At 38.9% G+C, this 27,030-nt stretch overlaps 1 protein-coding gene across 1 annotated transcript in view; it reads right to left on the minus strand.

The window, feature by feature from the left end:
• tgfb2 (transforming growth factor, beta 2) overlaps positions 1-26,615 on the minus strand; it is a 51,875-nt gene extending 25,260 nt beyond the window's left edge. The window contains exon 1 of the mRNA XM_039651345.2: positions 25,453-26,615. Within this exon, the coding sequence (XP_039507279.1) occupies positions 25,453-25,798 (346 nt within the window). The 5' untranslated portion in view covers positions 25,799-26,615. The remainder of the gene's footprint in view (positions 1-25,452) is intronic.
• Between the last annotated feature and the right edge of the window lie 415 nt (positions 26,616-27,030).

Raw genomic sequence — 27,030 nt, forward strand, 5'->3', positions numbered from 1 at the left:
CATACAATCTATCAATATACAACATTTTTTAAATTTATGTCACACAATATATACAGGAGAGTATGCTACCCATCAAAATCTAAGCATGTGACAAACAGTGGTCAGAGGACAACAGCTGTAAAAGCTGACACACTTGAGGATAGTGGACTGTCTCACACTGGCAGTGTGAAAGCACTTTGTGGACTACAACTCTTCGTTGCTTTCGACTCGCTTGATATACGTCACCACCACTAGCACACGGATCCTGCTAAACAAACTATTGTTTGAATGGTGACGTTTGGGTATAAAACACATCTCGATCTAATTCCTTAGATTATCGCACCGTGATTTGTGGAGGGAAAATGCGGCGAAAATGTGTTATGCGTCTTTCTCGTTATGTCTATTCCACAACTGCTAGCCAAAGAATCATACAATATACTGTCAAACTCGATACATGAGAAATTATATAAAAAATTCACAGACAACATATGTTCACATTCATGGCACAATTCAAATGGGATCAGAAAATAATTATTTTCTCTCATTCACTTGCATTGACGCTTTTTCAACCTAGAGGTCCACTTGGAGTTATACGGATGGGCGGGACTTACCAGCTCTATTATTATGGCAAGTCGGAAGAATACGCCTTGGTCAAACGAAGAGGTGGAGACTTTCCTTTTTTTGGTTGCCAAAGAGATAGCAAACTGACATTGAATCAACGTGGAAACATGACATCGAAACAACGTTGATCTGACATTGTTTTGCTCATCGAACTAGCGTTGAACCAACGTCAGACGCGTCATTCTTTCAAAACTAACGGAAAATCAACTTGAAATCAACGTTGTTTCAACGTTATGAAAGCAAATCAATTTTCGATTTTCATTTAGCTTTGAAGAATGCCGCGTCTGACGTTGGTTCAACGTTAATTCGATGAGCAAAATCAACGTTGTTTCAATGTCATGAGAGACGTCGTTTCCACGTTGATTCAATGTCAGTTTGCTGTCTGGGGAGGATCCAGCAAGAGCTTGATGGGGCAACGAGGAACGAAAGGTGTCGCTATGACGACCGGCTACTATTTGTGGCGGTACTGTCTGCAATAGCGGCAAGCGAGCCGAGTCGAGGCGAGCTGGTATTGGTAATGGAAAAGCGCCATAAGTTGATGTACATGCAAAGTTACTTATAGTCAGTAGCCTGTTGGGGAACATCAAAATAAAGTGTTAGCAAATATTAAGGCTACTAATACTCTAATGACTGCTTGACATGCAGATGCAAAGTTACTTATAGTTAGAATAATATCTAAAGTGGACAATCAAAATAAAGTGTTACCATTTCTTTTAGGAGTGAACTATTCCTTGAAACAGCCGAGCAAGCAAAAGAAGAGCTTTCCAACACACAAAAAGCATTTTTAGCCTTAAATATCACAAAACAAACACAGATGTTTAACACACAGACACACAGAATAGTGTTTATATTATTTTTAAAAGTATACGTTTTAGTTACCGTGGAGACTTATGGCACGGCATGTGGCTTCAATAAAACGATGACATTAGGGCCTTATTTATGGGCATATATTCGTTTTCTCAGTTTTTACAAGCAGTGAATTATAAGGAAAATATTCGAACGTTTGTTCACATTCAAAAGTCTTGATCCTGATTTATGAGTTCAAGAAATTGCCGGATGCAACCGTTTGCAACCTCAGAGTCATTTTTACCATTTGAAAATGGAAACTGAGACTAAATACTGGTAGCACTGTGCTAAAACTCCAGGAAGGAGAGCGGAGGGAAAGCATTTGACCTACTTTTGAGCATTTCTCACTTCTGTAAGACATGCTTTCGGATTCCCCCGCTGCTCTCGTCCTGTCCTGTGAGGGAACGGGACAGGCTGACCGGAGGCGGAGAGGTGAACCTCACACTGTAAGCTGCTGCTGGGATGTGTTGTTCGATACTTCTGGTACTAACTATAACAACATTTCAATAACATGACAGTAGTTAAACTCTTTTCAAGACATTGTTGCCTTTCCAATAATGAGCTACTTTTTCCATTCAGTTGAGCACTGTTGAAATGCTACATCTCCAGCTAACAAAAATACATTTTAAGAAAATTTTGAGTTATGACAGCGTTATATCGGAAGGTTCTCTTAGCGTTCAAAACTTCCAATCGTTTTTTTTTTTTTTTTTACTTTTTACTTTTTGTTTTTCATCATTCTAAAATTTGCTGTTTTAGCCAAGACTGCTGTTGGGTCAATTTGTTGGGTTATTTTAACGCATTCTCATCCTAGGGCGTCATATAGTGACGCTTTTGACATTTCGTCTAAATCCAACACACATGGCACCCTTTAGCATCAATCTAACACGCACAAGCTTTTTTCGGTCATGGGTAGGTTTAAGTCTGTGGTAGGGTTAGGGTTAGACCACTAGGAGGCGCCTTCTGGCCCATATATATCTGCGTCTCATATTGACGCTAAAGGGTGCCATGTGCGTTGGATGTAGACAAAATGTCAAAAGCATCAGTATATGACGTCTTGTGATGAGACCGGGCTGATTAATTGCATGGTGTTACGCCACCGGCCTCGCGCCATTCTCCCGCGGCCATTCAACATGATGAATGGCGACTGTAGAACGCAAAAGCCCAATCCCGGACATTTTGGGCGATCTCGAAACACATTTTCGGGCAGACTCATCACGGAGACTCACTAGTAGCCTAGACTTGTTGTTTAACGACTGCGCTCACCGGTAGGTGTGGCCTCCTAGGGCAACGAAGCAAGTGCATTCTGGGAGTTGTTGTCTTTCATCCACATAAGCCAAAAATACATTTCTGGCTTTTCTCAGTCTGATGAACACTCAAATGTTCAGATTGATACCCCTTTAAATAGCTTTGATTTAGCCCACCTCACACACATATCTGCTTTGTAACTATTTAGGCTTACTGTAGTTTAGCTACTAAAATAATGAGTAACTTAGTTTCCAAGGCTAAAATCACACACCCGCAGAATACAAGAGTCAGATTTGTTCAAAGCACCATATAAAATTCTGTTCAAACTCAGAGACTGCCAACAGCATACTATAACCCATGCATTTTCAGGGTTTGGATGAAATTTGTGCTGCTTGACAGCTATAGTTGTCTGTTACGTCTTTGACATAAATATGGCAATAAGTAATTCGCTGGCACAATATAATGAAAACTGCCACAATGTAAGACTAGACTAAACTCCAGTTAAGTGTTTGTGCAGATTGCAGAAGAGAAGGAGAGAAACAACTAGCCAGATCTTTGGCCGCAGAGAATGAAAGGACTGGGTGCTGCTTTATAGAAATAAAAATGTAATGCAATGAAAAGTCAAGGCATTTAGTATATCTGCATTCCACAAATAAAAAATGACTCAACATGGAAATTGACTTCAGTGACCTGTTCATGCTGACATTTTCTTGTATGGTTGTACAGGACATTTGGAGAGTCGCACGACTTGCACCTGTTAGTAAACACTGTTTTTCCGATCTCGAACACTGCGTGGAAGCAGCCAAAGTAGCTTCCAAAAAACTGCTACTGAGAGTCGAAGCCTTGAGAGGCCGAACGGAAGCCAGATTAAGCAGCGAGGGCAGAGGAGTGGGAGTGGGAGTGGGAAGACAAGGGAATGCTGGGAAAGAAATGAAAGACTGGGAAAGAGTGGGAGGGAGAAAAGTGACTTAGAGGGAAAACAGAGAGAAAGAAATAAAGAGAGGGAATGTGAGATGGACGAGTTCTTCCCTCAGCCCTGACGCTCACCTGCCAATAGCAAATTGAAAACAACTCTGTTCATAATCCCTAGGAACTAAAAATACCCCATACTTTTGAAGGCCCTTCCATGAAGGCTGCTTAGTCCCCGCAGGACTCCTTCTGAGCAACCGTCCAAAACACACACACACAGAAAAAATGATAGATATAGACCTGGAAGAATTTATATTTGCACTTTAATTTGAATCCGCAATAATAATAATAATAAAAAAACCCTATCTTTTTTTTTTTTTTTTTTTGAAGAAAGTGTGAGTAGTTCTTGCCATGCAAAAAGTTGCTGTAAAGCTAGGAGTGTGTGTGGTACAACTGCTTGTCTCCTGGGCAATACACTTAGAGTAGTAATATTAGGAACGTTTATCGGTACATACGAGTAATTAGTTACTCTTAGAGTAATAATAACTAATTGATAATTAACGTTTGATTATGAATGCACACACCCATGGTGTAACGGCCACGCATTACCACCTCGGGCGTGCATTATTCTTACAATAATTCAACGGCCCGGACGCAATTATTTGGCTTATACTACGGTTACCACAACTCAAAACATTTTTCAGATGATGTACTGTATTTCAAGACATTTGTCAGATTTGTGTCTTTTAAACGCTCTTGGACTAATTTCTTTCGCATTAAATCCCAAGCCTCCGTTGCTAATTCTAAAACGTAATTTTAGAGTTAGTAACAGAGGCTTGAGCAACTGATAGCAGACTAAAGTCACTATTTTTAGAGCAAGTTATAGAGAGAGAAAGAGTTATCAAGCGTGTGTGAATTACCCGAGTCTGTGCATCTCACAACAGTGTTCAGTAGCGTAAACTAATAGCAAAACTGTAAGTTTATCTGCTTCAAGAACAGGTCCGTTATTACCTCTCTAGTGATAAATGTCATTGTTGACAAAGTTGTTCAACTATTTTACAGATAAAATCGTCAGAGCAGCGCTGACAACACCTTTCTGTAGGCGTGTGTGTCCGTAATGTATGTGCGTTTAAGCTTGAGAAAGATAATAAAATCTAATTTTGTGGCAAAAACATGGAAATAATTTGTCATTTTTATCCTATTGTTTATTATATTTATTTGCTTGGTCAGTGTCACTGTGGGTTTTGGCTCTTTTGCTGTTGTATCCTGTAAAGACCTTTGAAATAACTGAAATCATTGAACTAAGTGATATAGAACTATATTGTGATCAATACGTCTCTGGAACTACTTTAGCCGTGCGTTTCCCAGAAAATAATAGCGCATCTAAGATTGTTCGTCAACCAATCAGATTCAAGCATTCAGTGTTGTAGTCGAGACCACCTCACTCGAGTCCGAGTCGAGACCGAGACTAGAGAGAGTCGAGTCCAAGTCGAGTCCGAGACCAAAGACGGTCGAGTCCGAGTCGAGACCGAGACCAGTGAGGGTTGATTACCTAATTTACTTTTATTTACTTCGAGAAATCCTTTTTTTATTTTACTGAATTTACTTAGAGTATAAAAAATATGATCAGTTTAGGGTAAAAAGGCCACATAGTAGGTGGTGTTAAAAGTAATTTTATTACAATTTGTTGCGCACTAGAAAATCACCAATCACTGGGCGTGTCAATCAATTTAAAGAAATATTTTATTAACATTAGGGTTGGGTATCGAGAATCGAGTATCGATTGGAACCGGGACTAACTTTTCGTTTTTCCCGGAATCGTTCAAAAGTTAAAATTTCGATTCCTAGTTTCGATATTCACAAAAAAAAAAAAAAAAAAATGTTTCGATATTCACAGTCCGCCGAGCGGAAGAAGAAACCGCTAAACAACACCAACGAAGAAGCGTCTACCGGAAGTGTTGGCATAACCGCGCGAGTCGAACATGAGTAGCTTACGTCAGCGATCCAAAGTGTGGCTTCACTTTTCGAAAAAATAACGAAATCTCGGCAAAATGCAAAATTTGTGACAAAAGGAGTATTTTTACAGAAGGAGTATTTCCTTCAGAAAGGCCGTTGGTTAGCAAGGTTAGCTAAACTTTTTTGACCCTGCCTCTTAAAAGAATCGGAATCGAGAATCGTTAGGAACCGGAATCGAAACAAGGAATCGGAATCGGAATCAGAATCGTTCAAATTCAAACGATACCCAACCCTAATTAACATACATTAATAATCATGAAATATATTTTGAATTGAACTCGAGTGGACTCGGGAATAAGTCCGAGTCCTAAAAAAACAAATGTTCGAGTACGAGTCAATTCCGAGTCCAAATGCACACGAGTCCATGACAAGACCAAGACCATTAAAATATGGTCTCGAGACCGAGTCTCGAGTACTACAACACTGCAAGCATTCAACAGCCCCGTAGTACAAGGTTTTCTCAATGGTTGCCAGAGTGTTATTACGAGTGCTTGCTCACGGATCAAAAAAGTCAAGAGTCTATTCTCAAGTCTCTGTAAATGCCTGTATGTATAGCACACCTCCCCTCAACAAGCTGCATTATTTGAGCAATCATGGGCACCCATAGAAATGAATGGGAAAAACGGTAATTTACAGCGTTCTAAAATAAGTCAAAATAAGACACCAGGTGACACATCTTTAGGTTTTAGCTCTAAGAACTTATTGGAATGATATTTTAATGTAGTTAAAAAAAATGTAAAAAATAAAACATAGAAAACATGGTACTTTTTGAAGTAAATAAATTCAAAAATACGCCCAAAATAAAAATGGATAGACAAAACTTTATCGAAGACAGTGACATAACATTTATAATAAATACAAATTAGGATCACACCTGAGTCCTCTGTGCCCACATTTGTCCACAATTACAGGATTAAGGGCTATAAAGTGAATACGTCTTGAGAGCTACAATGTAAAATATGATTATGTGGTATAGAATATTATGTGATATACAATATTGTGTGGAAAAAAACAATTGATTTGTCTTTCTTTGGAAGTTCAGTATGCATGGAAACGCAACATCTGTCCGTCCTCTACTTTCTAACCTCCCAGAGCATCTCGATCTTCCTTTCTGTCTTCTTTCGAGGCCCTGGACACCTAGAAGGGCCCCAGATTTCATTCCCACACTGTGCTGAGCTCGTGTTAGAGTATTGTATTACATGAGACCTGCGCTCTGCCTGTAAACAGTATAAAAGCGTTGGAAGAGCAGTTGTTATTCTTTCACAATCTCTCTCTCTCTCATCCTTTACTCAGACTCTTTCTGTCTCACTCCCTTTCACTCTTTCCCTGTTACGCAATCCAGTTTGGCTGTCGCTAACTCTCAAGTAGAAGCAGAAGAGGGTCCAGGTCTTGCGTAAGTACCGAGTCCCCCTTTTTCGACAATAACCCCACTCGAGAATCTCACCGAGAGATGTTTAGTGGACCAAAACAACAAATCTCTCAAGGCAGCTATGAGGAAACCGAGGGTTTTGTGATCAGGATGTTCTGTGTAAACACACAGGCGGTAAATCTGCACTCAGTCTACTCCTAATGCTCCGATCCAACTTGGTACATTTCTCCCCAAGCTTTCATAATATCAACAGCTCACACTCACATCTGAGGGGAACCCAAAGAAATGTGCAAAAGTAGCCGTTCATAAATAAATAGCGGGTGGATAATCTCACTCAGCCAGACCACTGACTGAATTGCTAAAATGTCTGGTCCACATCACATGCTCATTCTAACCATCCATATAGACAAGAAAAGACTGACTGACATGTAAAACATGTTTTGTTTTTTTTAGCTTCCATTAGAGGTGCATTTATTTTGATAGAAATACACTGTAAAAAATAGGATTTACTTGGAAAAAACCTTGCTAAACGATGTCACTCAGAAAATTCTAGTAAATTTACAAAGATTTGCCAAGTAAAAACCTAAACATATTTATCAGTAGCTTTAATTAGAAATCTTTAAGTTAAATTTACTTGGAATGTGGAATTAAGTAAACTTAACTTAAACAAAAATAAGTAATTTTAACTCGGCTTGTAAAAGGTTGATTAATACCGATTTCCTTTGCCTTTGTATTACACTTCACTAAAACAATAATCTTGAATTTTATTAGTCATTTATAGTATGTTCTAGGGCTGAACGATTTTGGAAAATAATCTAATTGCGATTTTTTTAACCAATATTGCGATTGCGTTTTAATATGCGATTTAAAAAAAAACAGTTATTTACCTTCTGTATTAGTCGACAAAGACAAGCAATAAATCATTGTACAGTAGGGATGGGAATCTTTAGATAGCTCATGATCCGATCTATTTTTTTTCTTATTAATTAATCTTAATAACTCTTAAAAATATGTATTTAATTACATGTGTAAAAACACTTATTTTAAAAAATAAATATAAAAAACATTTAATTAAACCAATTACATGTTAAGAATTTTAAATAGGCTATATAAAATAATATAGCTTCAAAATATAAAAGCTAGTAAATAAAGAGAAACAAAAAAAAAAAACATTACAAGCAATAAACAAAGAGTGGTCTCAGTATTTAAAAGTAGGCTGTCTGAATGTTTTTCATTCAAGAGCTGGAGTGATTTCCCCTCAGTTTAGATACCCAGACAGCAAACTGACATTGAATCAACGTGGAAACGACGTCTCTCATGACATTGAAACAACGTTGATTTGCTCATCGAATTAACGTTGAACCAACGTCAGACGCGGCATTTTTCAAAGCTAAATGAAAATCGAAAATTGGTTTGCTTTCATAACGTTGAAACAACGCGTTGATTTCAAGTTGATTTTCCGTTAGTTTTGAAAGAATGACGCATCTGACGTTGGTTCAACGTTAATTCGATGAGCAAAACAATGTCAGATCAACGTTGTTTCGATGTCATATTTCCACGTTGATTCAATGTCAGTTTGCTATCTGGGTATGATAAGCTGCATTCACACTAATGCACATATCTCTTTTGAAATTGTAAATGTGGTTTGTCCTGTTGGTTTAAGATATAACTGACCGTGTTTGCATTAATTTCGCGTCATAAAAGCATTTTGACATGCAAGTACATTTACTAATGAGTCGCTCACAGCCGCATGCAAGAGCGCTCTTCACAAAGCACGCGTTAGTATTTTAAAATGAAAGCAGCCTTCTCAGTGATTTTCATGGTTTTAATATAAGCCAACTGCATTTCAAAAGACATAAATAATGCCTCTGTGAAGCATTTGCAAAGAAAATTCCCGCGGGAGAGAACGCGCACCGCAAGTGTAACGTTATAACATCAAACAAAGCGGCAAAACCTGTTCAATGAAGCCCGCGAATGTCCTTGTAATTCGGTTCAATCCCGAACTTTATGAAATAACGTTACTATGTTTTGGAAGGTTCGAGCGGTGTCGTGTGTGTGAGTGAGGAAGAGAGAGAGCGAGAGAGGCTCGTTTCTAAAGCACGCGCAGCGTCATCACGCATCTGTGTTTAAAAACTATAAGCTCATACTCGATTCTGAAATTCTCTGAATCGATCCAGGAGAGAATAAATAACACAATATCACATACATTAAAAATAAACTGTTCTTTTCTGAACGCCAGACCACGTAGCGTGGCAAGTTGATGCTTTATCTTGCAGACTGCTTTTCTCTCGCGTGTCACGTGACCAGTGTAATCGCAGCTCTTGCGATTACAAAATCGCGTTTCATCATATCGGTATTATATCGCTAATGCAATTAATCGTTCAGCCCTAGTATGTTCTTTACTTAGATCATCTAAGTAATTTATATATACATCATGTCAGACTTTAAGCCTTATGTGAATGTCTGACACCTCAATACTTGGTAGACAATACACAATGGTGGTAACATTTGATGGGTCGTTTTTGTGTTTGAATGTGTTGTTTTAAGCAAAAAAATTTACTCGAAATGTCACAAAATGGCAATTTACTAATACTGAAAACAAAAATCAATGATAAAACAGTGTAAATACAGCTGGAAACCAGTGAAAAATTAACCTCATTAATTATTCAAGGTCCAATGCATGATGGGAACCCCGTGTTGTTTTAAGCAAAAAATTTACTTGAAATGTCACAAAATGGCAATTTACTAATACTGAAAACAAAAATCAATGATAAAACAGTGTAAATACAGCTGGAAACCAGTGAAAAATTAACCTCATTAATTATTCAAGGTCCAATGCATGATGGGAACCCCGTGTTGTTTTAAGCAAAAAAATTTACTCGAAATGTCACAAAATGGCAATTTACTAATACTGAAAACAAAAATCAATGATAAAACAGTGTAAATACAGCTGGAAACCAGTGAAAAATTAACCTCATTAATTATTCAAGGTCCAATGCATGATGGGAACCCCGTGTTGTTTTAAGCAAAAAATTTACTTGAAATGTCACAAAATGGCAATTTACTAATACTGAAAACAGAAATCAATGATAAAACAGTGTAAATACAGCTGGAAACCAGTGAAAAATGAACCTCATTAATTATTCAAGGTCCAATGCATGATGGGAACCCCAGTATCAGAAAAGTTGAGTAATTTTTACTTAATTTTATTGAGTTGATATTACACTTTCATTTATAGTCGCTTGAAATAAGTACTGATATGGAATTTACTTAGTTTTTTAAATTCTTGCCTGAACTAACTTTTTCAAGTAAATTACATTGGGCTTTTTCACTAGTATTTACTTAACCAAAAATCATTTTTTACAGTGTAGATTTTACCACAATAATAGGTCGTTGCGTGGAGATCGAGAGAAAAGACACACTAGTATTCAGTCTGGGGTCAGTAAGGATGCATTCAATTGATCAATAGCAACAGTAAAGATATTTATAATGTTAAAAAATATTTATTTTTCAAATAAATGTTGAACTTTCTATTCATCAAAGAATCCTGAAAAAGATGTGTCACAATTTCAACACAAATATGACACAGCACAACTGTTTTCAACATTGATAATAATCAGAAATGTTTCTTGAGCAGCAAATCAACATATTAGAATGATGTCTGAAGGATCAAGTGACAATTTCCCCTGTATTTTTGTTCTAATAAATGGAGCCTTGGTGAGCATTAGAGACTTCAAATACATTAAACAGAAAACATATTGTCTGCCAGTCCAAAAGATAAGAACCAATGGCCCGGTTTCACATACAGGGTTTAGATTAAGCCAGGATTAAGCCTTAGTTCAGTTAGGACATTTAAGTAGCTTCTTAAAATGTGCCTTAGAAAAAAAAAAACATGCATTTTAGTCAGTGACTACCTTAAACATTGTCTGTGAAACCAGCCAATTATTTCTCCGAAAGCAAAGCTGAATATGCACATCGTCTGTGAATATCTAGTTTACTTGTTGCTACTAAGACAAAACTCCTTGTATCATCCTGTTTCCAGGCAGTGTGATTGAAAACATTCTACTCTAAGTTGCCTAAACTCCACGATTAGACAGATTAAAGGAGTAGTTCACTTTAAAAAAAAAAAAAAAACTTTTGCTGATAATTTCAGTTCAAACTGCAAACTGTTCAAAGGGCTTTAAACGATTCCAGACGATGAATAAGGGTCTTATCAAGCGAAACGATCCTCATTTTAAAAAAAAAAACAATGAAGTTTAAGTTTTATAAGCTCAAATGGTCGCCTTGCTCTGTTCCATGATGCGCGTTCGTGACTCTCCTGTTCGAACTCGTTTATCAAAATGAACAAATCTTTTCCTGAGTCAACTCGTTCATTTCGTTCATTGAATGAACCAAACGACACGAAAAAAGATTCGTTCATTTTGATAAACGAGTTCGAACAGGAGAGTCACGAACACGCATGAGTCTTATTAGTTGAGCTTATAAGTCCGAAATTCGCATCCGAAATTTTCGCACGTTAAAAAAAAATTTGACCTCACGTTATGTCAATCAAGCTTGCACACCGCTTCCGAAACTTTCGTCCGTCATAAAAAAATTCGGATCTGGTCCGATTTTCTGCGTTTTTCGCATCCACAGCCAGCATTTTGGGATGTTTTATTGACAATAGGTGGTTTGCAGTCACGTGATTGTGTTGACGCGCGGAACGGAGATGGAGGGCAAGGAGTGAAGAGCGCAATGGACGAGATGGAGGAAAATCCGTACTGTAGCTACTACTTTAGACGCTATTACAAGAGAAATATATAAACAGAAAATCGAAACATATGTTGGACGTGATCCTTACGTTATGAAGAGGACCGATTTTCAACTGAATTGAGAGATTTGCCTGCCATCGAGGCTGTAGATATCAGCAACTAACTCGTCTTACAGACATACTTTGACTTTACAAAATTCGGAAACTGGTACGTTACACAAACAGCCACATAAGTGTATTTAAACACCCGAATAATGTAATTATCAGCCACATAAATAATGTATACTCACATTTGACGAAGTGATCACTGCACACACACACAGGCATTTTCCCATTCGGTTGCTCCCGACCGCAGACGTACGTTTGCAAGGCATTTTTCCCGGTGTTTTTCTGTCAATTTCTTGTATTTTCCCCCCTTATGAACAACAACTTTTGGCACACGATAAGAAACTCCTTGTGTTTTGATCGATTTGAGCAACCATAAACGACGCAAAAAAAGGGGTTTTGAGTGTGTTATAGTGCTTCCTAATATAGAAAATCACTTCCTGCCCTCCATCTCCGTTTCGCGCCATGGCAACGCAGTGGCGTGACGTCACGTGAAAACAAGCTATTCAGGGCCGGGGGGAGCTCGTTCCGCACATCATCGCACATGTGCAGTCCTTTCAGTTTCGGTTTTCAATTCGATCAAGTGTTTATATGTTCTCTTGATCGGATTAGAAAAGGAATAAACCTCCCCTTTCAATCAGATCGAAATTTCGGATCGATTAATGTGTGATTGAGCAGCCAATTCGATAACTAATGTATTATTTGGGTACAATATATAACCTGTAGCCTACAGCAGTTCTCTCTGTGTGTTTGTGTCCATACCTTAGACACACTGCCAGTCTCTGTTCAGGATCGATTGGTTTACGGATATTGGTGGTCTTCTTTTTAATATGTGGCTCCAGAATCACAAGCAAAGCATCAAACTGTCTCACTGGTATTCTGAGGTAAATTTTGAATCGCTCATGATAAATTTGCGACTCTTTGATAAGGAGGTGGTTCTCTCCTTCCTCTCAGTGCAATTTCAGGATTGGATGGACCCAATATTTTCTCTTTCTTCTCTTTTCAATAAGAGAGAGGGAAACATAATCATCCTCATTGCTTAACGGATCCATTTTGTATTTTTGCGTTTTTTCCCTCAAAGCTTTAATAAATACTCATCGGACTTGGTGTGCAAGGTTTCTGTGCGAATATTTAGGCTGACGAACACGGAAAAACGCATTCGGACTCAGTGTGCAATGGCCTTTACCCATGCTCTGATTGGCTGGCTCTACGATGCAGGTTGCTCTTTTTGTGTCCATCAATATCCCTGTGTCTGAATCTGTGACAGTCAGTAATAAAATGAATGTTTTGTTACATTTATATCCACAAGTTTCCTACGCCCCATGATGCCTTGCGTCAAAAGTGGGCGCGACTTCCGGTTGGAAGTAAACAAAGCGCGATTTGACATGCTTGACACTTGTTCATTCAACAGTTGACTGTCACTCAAGTTATAGCGATCCAAACTAGCTAACGATGTGGGAACACAACCTCAACGAAATTCAAAAGGGTGAAATAACAGTACGTTTACCCTCCGCACTAGTTGATTGGGAGTATTATAATAACATTATTAATAATCAATACTCATCAAGGCATGGTGACAGACAGTTGTGCGAGCTGGCAAACAATTAAAATAAAAAATACACACTTAGTCATTGTGCTTTGGAGTTTATTCAAAATTATAAATGAATGTGCTGCTTGAATACATTAACTGGCACATTTGGTATTCTGTCAGCACAGGCTTAGATCCTGAGTTTAGGTGTAACATCAGTAGCGAACAGCCAATCACATGCTGATAGAGTTTATAGAATATTAAGAATTTAAACAAATGTACACAGGAAGATTCGTCGTCTTTTGGGAGGTGATGGAAACTACAGTCGTTGGCAGGATCAGAGACGGGCTCTGGCAGGATCACTCTGATTTCATTTTCAGCTTATGTTCAAAACAATCCCGTTTAAGCCACTGAATTAGTTTAGTCTGGTTATACATACAACCGCGAACAGCACATGATGTCCCTGAGCTCCGTAACGACATCTCTCATAAAGATTTGCGTCTTTAAATAGTAAAATAATTCTCCGAAAAACAGCTAGCCTCTTCGCTAACTAACACACAAAATACCATTGGAATGCTACTTCCGCCGCCTCGCCGGAAGTTTCACCCACTTTATTTTTCACAGGAGCGCCCCTCGGAAACTTGTGGATAGCGTTTTTTTTCTGGGACCTCAAAGCACTTCACATTCGAAGGGGTGGGGGGGGGGGGGGGGGGTCTCCTCGCAGTGCAGTGGAAGTTCAAGCGCCACCCTTGGCCCACTCGCTCTGGCGTGTTGGGTTGTTTTTGGGATGGCCTGTCCGCACGCCTGTGTTTATTTACAGAGGGAGAGGCGCTGGGAGATCTCTCAGAGTCACTAAACATAATCCGTCATGCACACGCACCGGCCTCTTCTGGAACATACACAAATGCTGACACACTTCTTACACTCCAAACACACTCGAGAACAACTTCAACTTTCCAAACAAGCAGTACTGCATACACACAGGGGATCCTGTATTTGCTGATTGATTGAATGATTGAATGTCACTGCGATTGATCAAAAAGGTGATGGTACTAGCAGACTTTTCTAAAGCAAGAGTGTTAGGTTTCAAATGATAAGATCTAGCTCCTATTCATTATTCATTTAGTATCAACTTGTGCGCGTGTTTATACAGCAGGGCAGATATTCTCTGGACTATTTCGTTATTTGGGTAAAATTAGCTCTGCTCCGTTTGCCATGTGTAACAAATTAGATCGTACACCCTGTAATTTTCTCCGAGATAAAAGAGGAACTTCTGTCTACAACTGTGTTAAAAGGCACTAATTATTTTGCTCTTAAACTAACAAACCGGCCGACCTCAGACGAGCAGAAATAGCAACATAAGCGATGCGGGTTTAAATTTAGGCTGTTTGCGAACCTTTTCATGACTGAATGTTTGCTTGGAGACAAAACCTCACTGTCACAGAGGCTCGGGTAACACTTCATAATAACTTCATCATTGTACATTAGCGCATTATATAACTCTCAACAAATCACTACTTAATGTACATTCTGATGAAGTAATGAAAACTCGATTAATACATTTTCACAAACATTCCTTCATTTGGTTGTACAAGAACGACTGATTTGTTGCGCACAGTGCTTGTTAATGATATATTAGTGAAAATAAGCGTAACTGAGTTGATCCTTTGGCATTCTCAATGATTTTACCCACAGGGTAGAAAGTGAGCCGTCTGGCACTGACTGCGGCCATTCTTCATTTCGAGGAACATTTAGGTGTGTGTTAGTGTGTGTAATGTACGGGAGACAGCGTATATTTACTCTGTGAACTACACCGTCACAGGTATCTTGCTATAGTTCAGTACGTTCATTCATGTGAGGCTGAATTTTTGTCTGGAAAGTGATTAAATAAACACAAATCAAATATTGTACAAGCTCCTGTAATGATTAATGGTCTATAATAAATCACATGAAGCTGTCTATTTGAAAACTGAGCAATCATTACAAGAGTGTAGGAGCTCAAAATATTTCATTTCTACGATGCCGAATCACGATACAAACTAAAGCAATGATCAAGTCAATCTAAAACTGCAAAGCTCAATTTAGCTAATTAATTTTATGAAAATGTAGATTTAAGCTATATTGCAAATAATGGGGAGCATCAATTATATTTCCAGCTAACAAAATATTTTCTAATAATGTTCCCATTTAGTTCCCAAAATGATATTTTTGATATTTATATGCTTTAAAAACTTTTTTTTCTTGGTTGTGCGAACGTTTAGGGAATATTCTATTTTATCATTTTGCAAACATTACGAAAATATTGCTGAATTTTCAGAGAACATTCAAAAGTAACAGTACCGTCACCGTGCCACAGGTGGGACGCTTGCCATTATATTTTTTAAACAATAATATCTGAGAAAAATACTTAAGTAATATTGACAAACTATATATCATTTGAAATCTTACAATCTCTAGTTTCCATATTTGGTGACTTATTTTCAATAAATTACAGAGGAGCCATAATTTATAAATTTGCAACAAGAATATTTTCATACTCATAAGGCGTGTTCAGACCTTTATTTTGAAAAAGCAATGAACATGAAAAAATGGTAGAAACCTCAGTTTGTTTTCATGCCAAAGGTTCAAAAGAATGAATGCATCCATTCAATTATTTTAGAAAAAAAGGTCTGAAAAGTTTGAAATATAAAGAAAAAAATAATAAAACCACCATTTGTGAAGGGGCAGTGAGCTATGATGTACATGCGTGTTCTTTGAATGTGTTTCTTAGAGGTTGAATTCATATCAAAATCTGCAAAACTTCCCATACTACTTCTGAATAGGATCTCTACTTCATAAATTCTAGGAAAATTGTGGAAATGATGGTTCATATCACTCAAAACACATATGGAAATGGAGGTGCCCTTATATGTAATGGAGTCTGGTTGTGCCCTAGTGGAAAAGTTTGGTACTGTGCCCAAACAAAATCTCACTGAAAGCTCTTTTTTTTTTTTTTTTCAGATATCAACCTAAAATTTTAAACACAACGTGTTCAGATTTTTGGCTTTGATTTTTCTGCAGTTTTAGAGTAGCCCAGGTTTGGCCCAAATATCTATTTTATATAAAATATGAATAATATATATATTTTTTACATTGTACATTTCCATAAACTCAAACTTCTATAACTTTTTTCTGTTTCGCCTTCTTAATTTATTTCACTTATGCCAAATGTCTTCTTTAAAAGAAGACCAATCTTACGTCTATATTCCAAAGCATTCTTGAATTACAACCATTTAAGTTCGAAATGTGCATTTTTATGTCTATTAAAAAAGGGGGGTGACAGTTAACAGGTTAAAAAACAAACATTGGTAACAATTCAAGTCCACTTCACTCCATTCCACTAACTATAGACCATTTCACAAGATGTAAACAACACTGGTCCAGAAGCACTTCCTGTTTCAGTTTTTTAACACTACATAAAAGCTGGGATAAAATACAACCAACAGAACATATAAAACTGAATTAAAAAGTTAAAAAAGATGTTTTCTTTACATGTGAAATAAAGAAAACAGTTACAAACTGAAACAGGAAGTGTTTCTGGACCAGTGTTGTTTACATCTTGTCTATAAGTAACTTTGCAACTCCATGTCAACACACTCTCATTAGAGTATTAGTAGACTCTCTGCTTAATATCTGCTAACTATTTATTTTGATGTGCATCAACTGACATTCTACTGACTATAAGTAACTTTACAACTATATGTCAACTTATTCTACTAACCCGAACCCTAAAGGCCCATTCACACCAAGGATGGTAACTGCAACGGTAACGATAAATATTCGATTTTTCTAAATATAAAAGAATAGCTGAGTCCACACCGCAAGTTACAAACTTATAATGAGAGTAAGTTGACGTATATTAATGTAGTTCCAGAAGAATGTCTAAATTAGACCTTCAAAATAAAAGTCTAGCCAAACGTTAGATGAACGTCTATTTTAAATGTTTTAAATGTTATGTTTTTTGTGCTAATGTTTTGTTAAACAGCAGAAAACGTAAAAAAAAAAATGTTCTGGTAACGTTAATGTTTGTTTGTTTGTTCATAACTCTTGCTAGAACTTATTCCCTGTTAGCTGGGTTAACGCGAAGATAATGCTTTTGTTTGGCTAGTTATTAATTGCATGAAAGTTGGTTTAACAGTGTTATCACGAGTGTTATTTTAGTCACTCGGAGGAGATAACGCTAAGAAGTTTAACAGCCACGTCCAGCTGTTTTTGCTCAATGACTCACTGTCATTTTTTTAACAGGTTAGGTATGTTAGTGGCAAAAAAAAATATGGTGCTGATATCCAGCGCAAACAGAGAGCATACTTCAGCAAGCACTCAAAGCACATATATACTAAGTCATATACTCTTGAACAGCATAAACCACACAAAGTCATAAAACGGCTGCAACATAAACCATTTCCTAGAGGCTGGTCCCGGTGCACAGAGACGGCCTTGTGTTCCTGTGTGTGCAGTCACAAGGGAGCTCTGTACTGGGCTCCAAGAGACCTGCGTTTAAAAACAGGCCGGTGGGGCCACGGTATGTTAGCATTTATGCATGCATGGACATTTAATACCACAGTGAAAACATGCGGACCTGTTGAGCTGTATGGGACATTAGATTTAATGGACGTTCCTGCAGGACGGACGCTATTTCAACGAGTTGGTTTGTTTCTTAAATGACGGGGCAGAGAAAACCATGTATCATGAGACTGCAGTAAATAACGGGTGTTGTGTGTTTACTGTTGTAAACTTCACTTTGTGAATGATGTATGAGCAACGTTATTGCTAATAATAAAGCAGTAAACTAGAAATTGGTGCAATTTGGTGAATAAAAATACTGTTAAAAATAATGATTCCAATTAGAGCCAGAATTGGTTTCATTGGAGAACTGTTTTACACCCCAATACATTACTGAGGTCAATCCGATTTAGAAATAATGTTAATTAAAATAATAATAATTTTATTCAGCAAGAATGCATTAAATTGATCAAAGGTTACAGTTAAAGAATTTTACAGAGTTTAAAAAAAATCCAATTTCAAATAAATGCTGTTCTTTTGAACTTTCTATTTATAACATAATCCTAAAATTATATAAATTAAGCAGCACAGCAGTTTCCAACATTGATAATAATCAGAAATGTTTCTATCAAAAGAATCAATTTAATTTTACTATATATTCACATAGAAAGCAATTACTTTAAATTGCAATAATATTTAGTAATATATACAATTTATAATAAATGCAGTCTTAGTGAGCAGAAGTGTTTTATTTAGAAACGAATATTTTAACAGTTAAACAGTAATTAACTCTATGTTCTTGTATGTATCAAATTCCACAGAATAACCATTTTTGGTTTCCCACTTTTCGGTGAACAGTTCTTCAAAGAAACATTTTTGTCTTAAGGCCTGTTCACACCGCGCGTTATTCGCTGACGTTTAACGCCTCGTGACTAAACAAAGGGGCGCCAATGTGAGTGTGCACACTGTTGCGTAAAACGCCACGCGTAAAAGTGTCATTTTACAAAAAACGCGTCGGGTTCATTTTTTTTCGTTTTACGCGCCGCGTCAAAAACTATCCAACCAATGAGATTGGCGCTTTTGCTCACGTGTTTGGAGCTTCTGAAGTTACAGTAAAACACAACTTGGGGGCGCTCAAACACAAAAAGGTCTTGCTGAGCACACGTATGCAAAGACGAAGAAGATATACGCCAAGTAGCGTCGCCGTCTACACCATAGATATCTATATAAAGGCTAGATGTCTCACGGCGGAGTATTAATCGTCATCACCGGCGGCCATCTTGTCACAGACAGGCTTTCTGGCGGGCTCTGTGGTATCTGATGTAAGAAATACTCTTATTTCGTTGAAATCTTGACGGATTTACAAACGGTTTGGTTTCATACAAACGTTATTAACGTGGCTATAATTCTGGATGATTATTTATTTATACACTTATTATTCATAAGTATGCAGTATTATAACTACATCTCTGCCGTTAATAACAAACCAAACCGTTTGAAAATCGGTAGAAAATTGAGCAAGTTACGGTGATTTAAGAAGTACATGCACCATTAAAACAATGTTACCAGTGAGCGAGCTGCCTGTGACAAGATGGCCGCCAGGTGCTGACGTCGACCTCCATTGGCCAGCAGCGCGGACGAGATATCTAGCCTTTATATAGATATCTATGGTCTACACAGCCAGGAAGAAATAAGACGAGGAACATGCAAGACAAGATGAATGTAGAGCTGCTAGAACATAAAGAACTATATGACAAACGCGACAAACATCTTGATAAAAGAGAACCGATATGTAGTGGTATTGCAGAGCAAATTGGCGCCATCTAATGTCAGGGAATGAATCATCTAATGTCATGTTCACTCGGCTCTTCGTCAGCGAAAATCGCTTGGGTGTGAACACAAAAAACGTTGACGAATAACGCGCGTTGATATTCGTCCCGGTGTGTACGGCCCATTAGAATGGAAATGTTCCGTGGATGTTAAATGGATACTCCACCGTTTTTTCATATTAAAACTATGTTATTCCCTTAACTAAGACGAGTTGATACATACCTGTGTCGTCTCAGTGCGTGCACTCAATCGCTCTGACGCGCGAGACACTTTGATCGCACTCAACTAGCCCAGTTCATCCATTTCAGCCCAGTTTTCCCTATTTAAATACAGTTACACGAGTAGTGTAACTCAACCTAGGACGGTGACAAAACGTTGCGCTTTTCTAAGCGTGGAAAGTGGATAATTATATTGTATGAATACCACAGCACTTTGACTTGTTGCGGCACCTTTCTGCCCAGTCTGTCAGTAACGCTCTGTCTCTATGAAGCCCCTCCTTCTGAAAAACACACTGTGCTCTGATTGGTCGGCTGGAGCAGAGTGTCGTGATTGGTCAATCACTTTGAGTGTGTTTGGGAAATGTCCCGCCCCTTACCGTAACCAACGCACTACTACCTAATTTAACCAGGCCTCATCCCTTTATTCTAAGTATGAATTATGTAAATGAGGAATATTGTGACGTGTTCGTTCCCATAAGAAACTCAAGACTACAATGGAGGCGTTTCAGGAGTTCAGAAACACTGACACTGATATTCAGAATAATGGGTATAAGGTATGATCTCTTTGCAGACAAAGTTGAAATAATATTTTTTTTAAAAAGCATAATAGGCCCCCCTTTAAACTCTGCAGAACCATCCAGGCAACTCTTGATCAGAAGAGCGTTCTTTGCTGAACCATGCACGAGCCACTGAAGAAGCTGTATAAGAGCACATGAGCTTGGCTGGAGGTGGGGAGAGGGGAGAACCTCTCCAGTGACTCCAGCTCCACACCCCAGCAACAGTGGGTCTCGGGCTGGAATTTTCCATGGAGCATGTGGCATACACACACACTGCTCTGGAGTTTAAATAGTGCTGTGTGGGCTCTGCCAGCACTCTGTCTCCGCGTGAGCCCCACTCTATATCTCTCTCTTTCTCTCTCACATATTTGTGTGGCTTCCAGTGCCGTTGTGCCCTGCGAGCGCTTCCTGGCGCCCAACCAAATAAGGCAGATAGCCTGTGTGTGTTTATTAGCCAGCACATTATTCTGACACAAGACACTTCATTCCAAGTCCAGGAAAAAGTTAACTATGTCCTATATACTCTTCGTTCTTTTCTATTTGCTCGTTGTTTCTTCGCCACACATTGGCTCTGCTCCAGAATCTGCACTATCTTCATAGGCAGCTGCCTTCTAAGGATTCTGATCTGAAATGGAATCTCACGACTGACCATTTTGGAACGCTCTAGATAATGAGTGACTGCAAATAGCGCTCCTGACAGGAAGTGCACTGGATGCTTGACTCACAATTGGTTTCTGTGAAGTTTGATGTTAGCGTGTTGCTAAGCTAACGCCAGTAAAATACATAGCACATAAAGTACATTTTGTTCATTTTTAATTAGTCTGTAGGGTTGTGACGGTGAAGATATTTTCTCACCGGTTAATCGACGTGTGACAACACCCGTAATACCGGTGTCACCGGCGGGGGTGTTTAAATCGCTAATTTAAAGGCAAACGTAAAATGCGCACGTTTTCACGGGCATACATAACGGTGCAGTAGTGTGGGAACAAAACTGTTTTGTTATTGTGCCGAAACGAAACTAACTTTTGATTGACAGACATGTGATCTGACCGACTGAAAATCCACCATTTTTGTCCGACAAAGCAGTCAGGAGAGTAGATTAACGTCGGTGGAACTTGGCTTTATCAGGCAATCTGTCACGACACATTAAAGAGCCACAAAACGGTAGGCCTATTTATTGTTTGATTTTCTTTGACTGACCGAATTTGAAAGTTGAGACTGTTTCATATTAAATATTACCTGCTCGGTCCTGTCTGTCAACGCGTTATCAGTGTCCTCTATTTTTTCACTGCTTTAGAACATGGGTTGAATCAGAAATCGCCCCCTAAACCCTCATTTACTAGGCCTATTCCCTACGTTAGTCCACTAATACTGTTCACTCGAAGGAGTAAGTAAAAACGAGTGAGCGAATTCGGATAGCCGTTGCTAACAGAGACGCGATCTGACACGCGTCCCATTTTCTCACAAACCTCTACGTTCGTTTAAAACTGCTCTTATGGACATTTTGGCATAATTTGTGTGTTTTGGTTTGTTCAAGCCCGAAAGAGAACTCGATACTGACGCGCGTCATTTCTGTGGGTCGTGTGTGTGTTTATAGGCAGGATTTAACGAGTACTGCGTAATTGCGTTTAATATTTTTAAGGCTTTAAATTTTTTTTTTTTCACATGCCAACCGCGGTGCCGCGATGGGCATGTCATTAAATGTTTTGTGTTTTTTTTAATGCCCGAAAGAGAACTCAATATCGACGCGCGTCATTTCTGTGGGTCGTGTGTGTGTGTTTATAGGCAGGATTTAACGAGTACTGCGTAATTGCGTTCAATATTTTTAAGGCTTTAAATTTTATTTTTTTTTCACATTTCAACCGCGGTGCCGCGATGGGCATGTCATTAAACCGGTGTTGCGACTGAACACCGGTAACACCGACTACCGTAGCAAGCCTATTAGACTGAACTATTTTTTGGTCCATACTTTTTAACTATATGTATAGTGTACAACGGGGTTAAATTCACACTGTGGTAAAAGGTCCAATTGATTTTAGTCTCATCTAAAACCACTAGATAGCACAAAACTCACCGCAGCACTTTTGGCTGATTCTTGATGCAATCATTCTGCACTAATTCGATTTAAAGGTGCATTGCGCAACATTTCATGTTAAAATAGACGTTTTTCTAACCCATACATGGTTAAACAATCGCCTGATGGGCTGAACGAGCCTTTCTCTGATCACTGCGATTGCGATTTATAATCCTGTACAGTAAAATAAATAAGAGGGATTCGGGACGGATTTGAGACTGGGCGTGACGTCATGTGCGTTCACGCTCAAGGAAAATAAAATAAAACTTTTGTCTAGTGCCAGGCGTCGGAATAAGATGAAGAGATCTCAAACGGGTCCTATACAAAGTAATAACTTATATTGTTCATGAACGTGTTTCCATAATAATACAATCATAAGTGTATCCAGTAAGCACATAAAACAGTTCAACATGGAAATAAATGGAAACAAAAATCGAAGTTTTCTACTACCCGCATTTACTCAAATGCCTTTCCTTTCATATATTTAAAATGACTCACAGATTTTATTACCTCTGAAGACATTATGATTGCAACAAAAGATTTGTGCGGCTGATGTTCCTTTGGTTATGAACAGCTCGCACAAGCGTGCGTGTGTGTGGTCCATGAGCGTGCACACCTCTGGTTGCCAGAGGGGGCGTAGTTCTGTAAAACCTCAGAGACTTGCGCAATGCACCTTTAATAATTTAAATGGTTAACACTTTATTTTGATTGGCCCTTTTGAACATTCTGTTGACAGTAAGTAACTACCTGTCAACTGACTAACTCTATAGTCAACATAATGTGTTAAAGCGACCATCAAAATAAAGTGAAACCTTCAAATGTTGTAAATGTATGTAGAAAATGAGAATTGATACAATTATGGAACATATTGTTAAAGTATAATTAAATCAACATATTTTCAATAACTGAAGACTATGTAAAAGTGCTGTTGGGATGAAAGGCACAATAATAAATAGCTGTCTGACTTTTCCATTTGTTTTCATGATATGGTTAGATTCGGAAGTTCAATGTTAATTTATTAGGTTGGGTGTCCAGCTTAGAGAACACCATCTTTGTAATGAAACTATCATATAAAAACATATCTTATAATTAAATAGATGTATTGTTACTAGTGCAAAGCTTTCAGAATCTCTACATTTTATGCATCCTTAAAAAGAATGAGAATTTAAATTGAGAATTGGAAAGTACATTTCCCTTAAGGTTCACCCCGTTGTACCCTAATCAACATTTCTGTGTCGCTTCGCTTGAGCTCGTCGCAAGGCATTCTGGGATTTCAAAACCCAGCAGGGACACATATGATACTGCTTTAAACCTGTCGCAGACAACTCACATCACAAACCAGACGAGCCATTCTGTACTCGCATGCTCAAGTTCAAGGCAGACGTCCAAAACAGTGAATCTAATCACCACACAGGCAAAAGTTCACTTCAAGAATGAACAAAGTGGACTTGATCCATTCGGTGTATTATAAGAAAAAATTCGATTACAAAAAGTGATGCATATCGTACTTTATCCAAACAACGTGTATGGCAGCCAGAGCCATTGTGATCTAACCCACAATCTCAAAGTGCAGATTGCCAAAGTTCAATTCTAAAATAATCAGCGCCGTTTCTCTGATTGTTGACACGGGATTATTTATATCCTGTAAACTGACTGGGGCTGGCACTGGGCCATCTCTATTCATATTTGGAGTATTTATACAGCCGGTAGAGCCAAGAATAACATTTAATCCAAAATATACCTCGGGGCATAAAATATCTCCTCGTTTATTTTGCTTTTTATGCTCACGTTTGATCCGGGAACTCAAAACGATTACATAATTAATGGTACAATAAGGACATTTAAGAGCATTGATTTGCTTGAATAAGACACAGTGGGGTAGTATTTCGGTTCACTGAGAAGCATTATTCAAACATGGTGTGTGTGTGTTCTGGTTGCTAAAAGAGAACATGAAATATCCTTTCAAATGATTGCTCAGCCCAGCTAAATTGCGTAAATAACGTAAAGATGGTGCAGGAGGTTGGTTGACGCTCCTCACTGCAGACAGCTGCACAAATATTGATCAGGGGAGACCACACTATAGCCTGTGATGTGGTGACTGTGGCTCAGTGGTTAAATCCGCGCTGCGACCGAAAGCCTGTGGATTTAAACCCCTCCAAGGGGTGACGCATGGCCACTGTGTGCTTGAAAAAAGAGCCTGGTTCCAGTGGGACCGAACCTCTAATATGTTAACTAAATGACAAACTAGTCATTCAGAATGTAGTCACGAATCTGGCAATAGCTTGCAAAGTAAAACGATAATCCCACATTACATGAGGTTCACATTAAACAACAAATTTTTTTTTTCTTTTCAATTATGTAGGACATTTTAAACTACAAATCTAATAAAGAAGAAAATAAATCATAAACCAGATCTGCAAGAGTTATGGATTATTAGGGGAATGACAATTTTAGCACCACGGAGGGTTAAGTAGCATTTAGCTGGTTCCTTTATGGGTGCCGGGACAGCCGAAACCACCAGCCACTATGTTAAAAGATTGTGGTAAATGGCATTTTCAATTTTGCAAGCTCTCACACATTGCATTTATGCGTTTTATCCAAATGCTAAAACTCAATAAAGTACCACAAAGACACTAAATTATCGAGTGCGTTGTTGGTAGTTTGATCTGATAGTCGTATTCGACTGTTTGCATTCTTTCATTTGGGCTGAAGGAGGGTGGGGGTGGCAGGGAGCCCATCAAGTGTTTTTGCACTGGGGCCCATATGAGATCCTATTTACACTACTGGACTTACACTCCCCATGCCTACAAGCTTTCAGTCACACGTTCCCCAACCAACCACAAAACAGGTTTGAAACACTCACTCTCGGCAGGGTAGAAGGGCTGCATGTCTATCTTGTGCACTTCTTTGGCGTAATACTCCTCCTCGCTGCGCTGTCTCTCGCAGGTGGCCGCGCGCTCGTTGGCTTTCTCCTGAAGCAGGTCCCGCGTGCTGTTATAGATAGCGATGATGTCCCGGGACACCTCCTCGGGCTCGGGGTAGATCTCCGGAGGACTGCTCAGCTTGAGTTTACTGAGGATCTGACCGCGGATGGCCTCGATCCTCTTCTTTTTGAACTGTTCCATGTCCAGAGTGCTGCATGTGGATAAACTGACGGCCACTGTGGCTAAATCCAAGGTCAGAAGGAGACTCAAGACGTACAAGTTCATTTTGTGCTTATGTTTTTGTACCAGAAGCGAGTCTGAAAATTCGAATTAATGAATTAAGTCACGCAGAAGCCCAATCATTTCAATAAAATGTAGTTTGCCAACTTCAAACTTTGCGCACTCGTATCGATGGCAAATGTTTTCTCACTCTCTTTATTTCGTTATTGTACCTGCAAATCCATCCGAGGTGCCAACATGAAATGGTCTGTCAGATCCGTTATATTCTGGAGAGAAACTAAGATCGTCATTCCAAATCACTTCATAGTAAGTGCACAAAAGCACGGACCCTGCACTAAAACAGTTATTGATTCGGCCATCAAAAGTGTCTGCTTCTCAGAGGTCCGTTGATGCAGTTGTTGATGACAGACGCGTCGCCTGCGGGCTTTTTGCGCGCACTTCCACCGCATCAGAGCGCCGCGAACTCTCTCCAAACGGCCGCGCAATCACGCCTCCCACTCACCCTCACTCGATCGATGAGAAGATGTGGAGGTCCAGGAAAAGCCTCTGCTCACTCCGCAAGTCGCATCGCCTCTCCTCTGACGCACAGGTTTGCGCGTTTTGGCACCGGCAGATGCTGAAGAAAATAAAGCTGTCCCTGTCTCACGCGTCCTAAAGTCGTGGGACAGAAAAGAGTGAACGGACTGATGGGGTAAATTACTGTAAGAGCAGGTAAAAGCGATTTCCTTTTCAGTTTACGCACGCCTCCATTCCTTCTGGTGGAAAACAACGGTCCCTGTGCCAGCACACACATGCACATCTGAAGGCAGCCGGCTGGAGAGAGAGATTTATATAGGACTGGCTTCACCACGTGGTTGTGGTCATCACGGTGAGACCGGGAGATTCGTCAGCGCGCGGGTTTACCGAGCACTTCAGTGTAAATATCTCAGCGTGCCGTTTCGCTTCAGCACTGCGGCCAGGTCCTAACGCCCACGGACTGGGTCGGCTACTTTAGCTCTTGGCACAACCAGACTGAACCTCCCTAACTTGAACCTCCCCGATAGAAAGTCAAAGTAAACCACAAAACATAGCATGAAAAAGATTTCGAGAAGCCCAAGTGTCACAGTCAGCTGCGTAAAAACCATTGTAACCATTAGTCCCAGGTGGCACATCAACAAAACATACTGTACATATTTATTACTTTATTGAAGTGTTACATAGGTAATTCAAATCTTAGTGTTCCGTTTAAAGGAGTAGTTCACTATAAAAAAAAAAATTAAAAAAAAACTTTTGCTGAT

Source organism: Pimephales promelas, chromosome 12 (genome assembly GCF_988280905.1).
Source record: "Pimephales promelas chromosome 12, fPimPro1.hap1.1, whole genome shotgun sequence".
In the NCBI taxonomy this organism is placed as follows: Eukaryota; Metazoa; Chordata; class Actinopteri; order Cypriniformes; family Leuciscidae; genus Pimephales; species Pimephales promelas.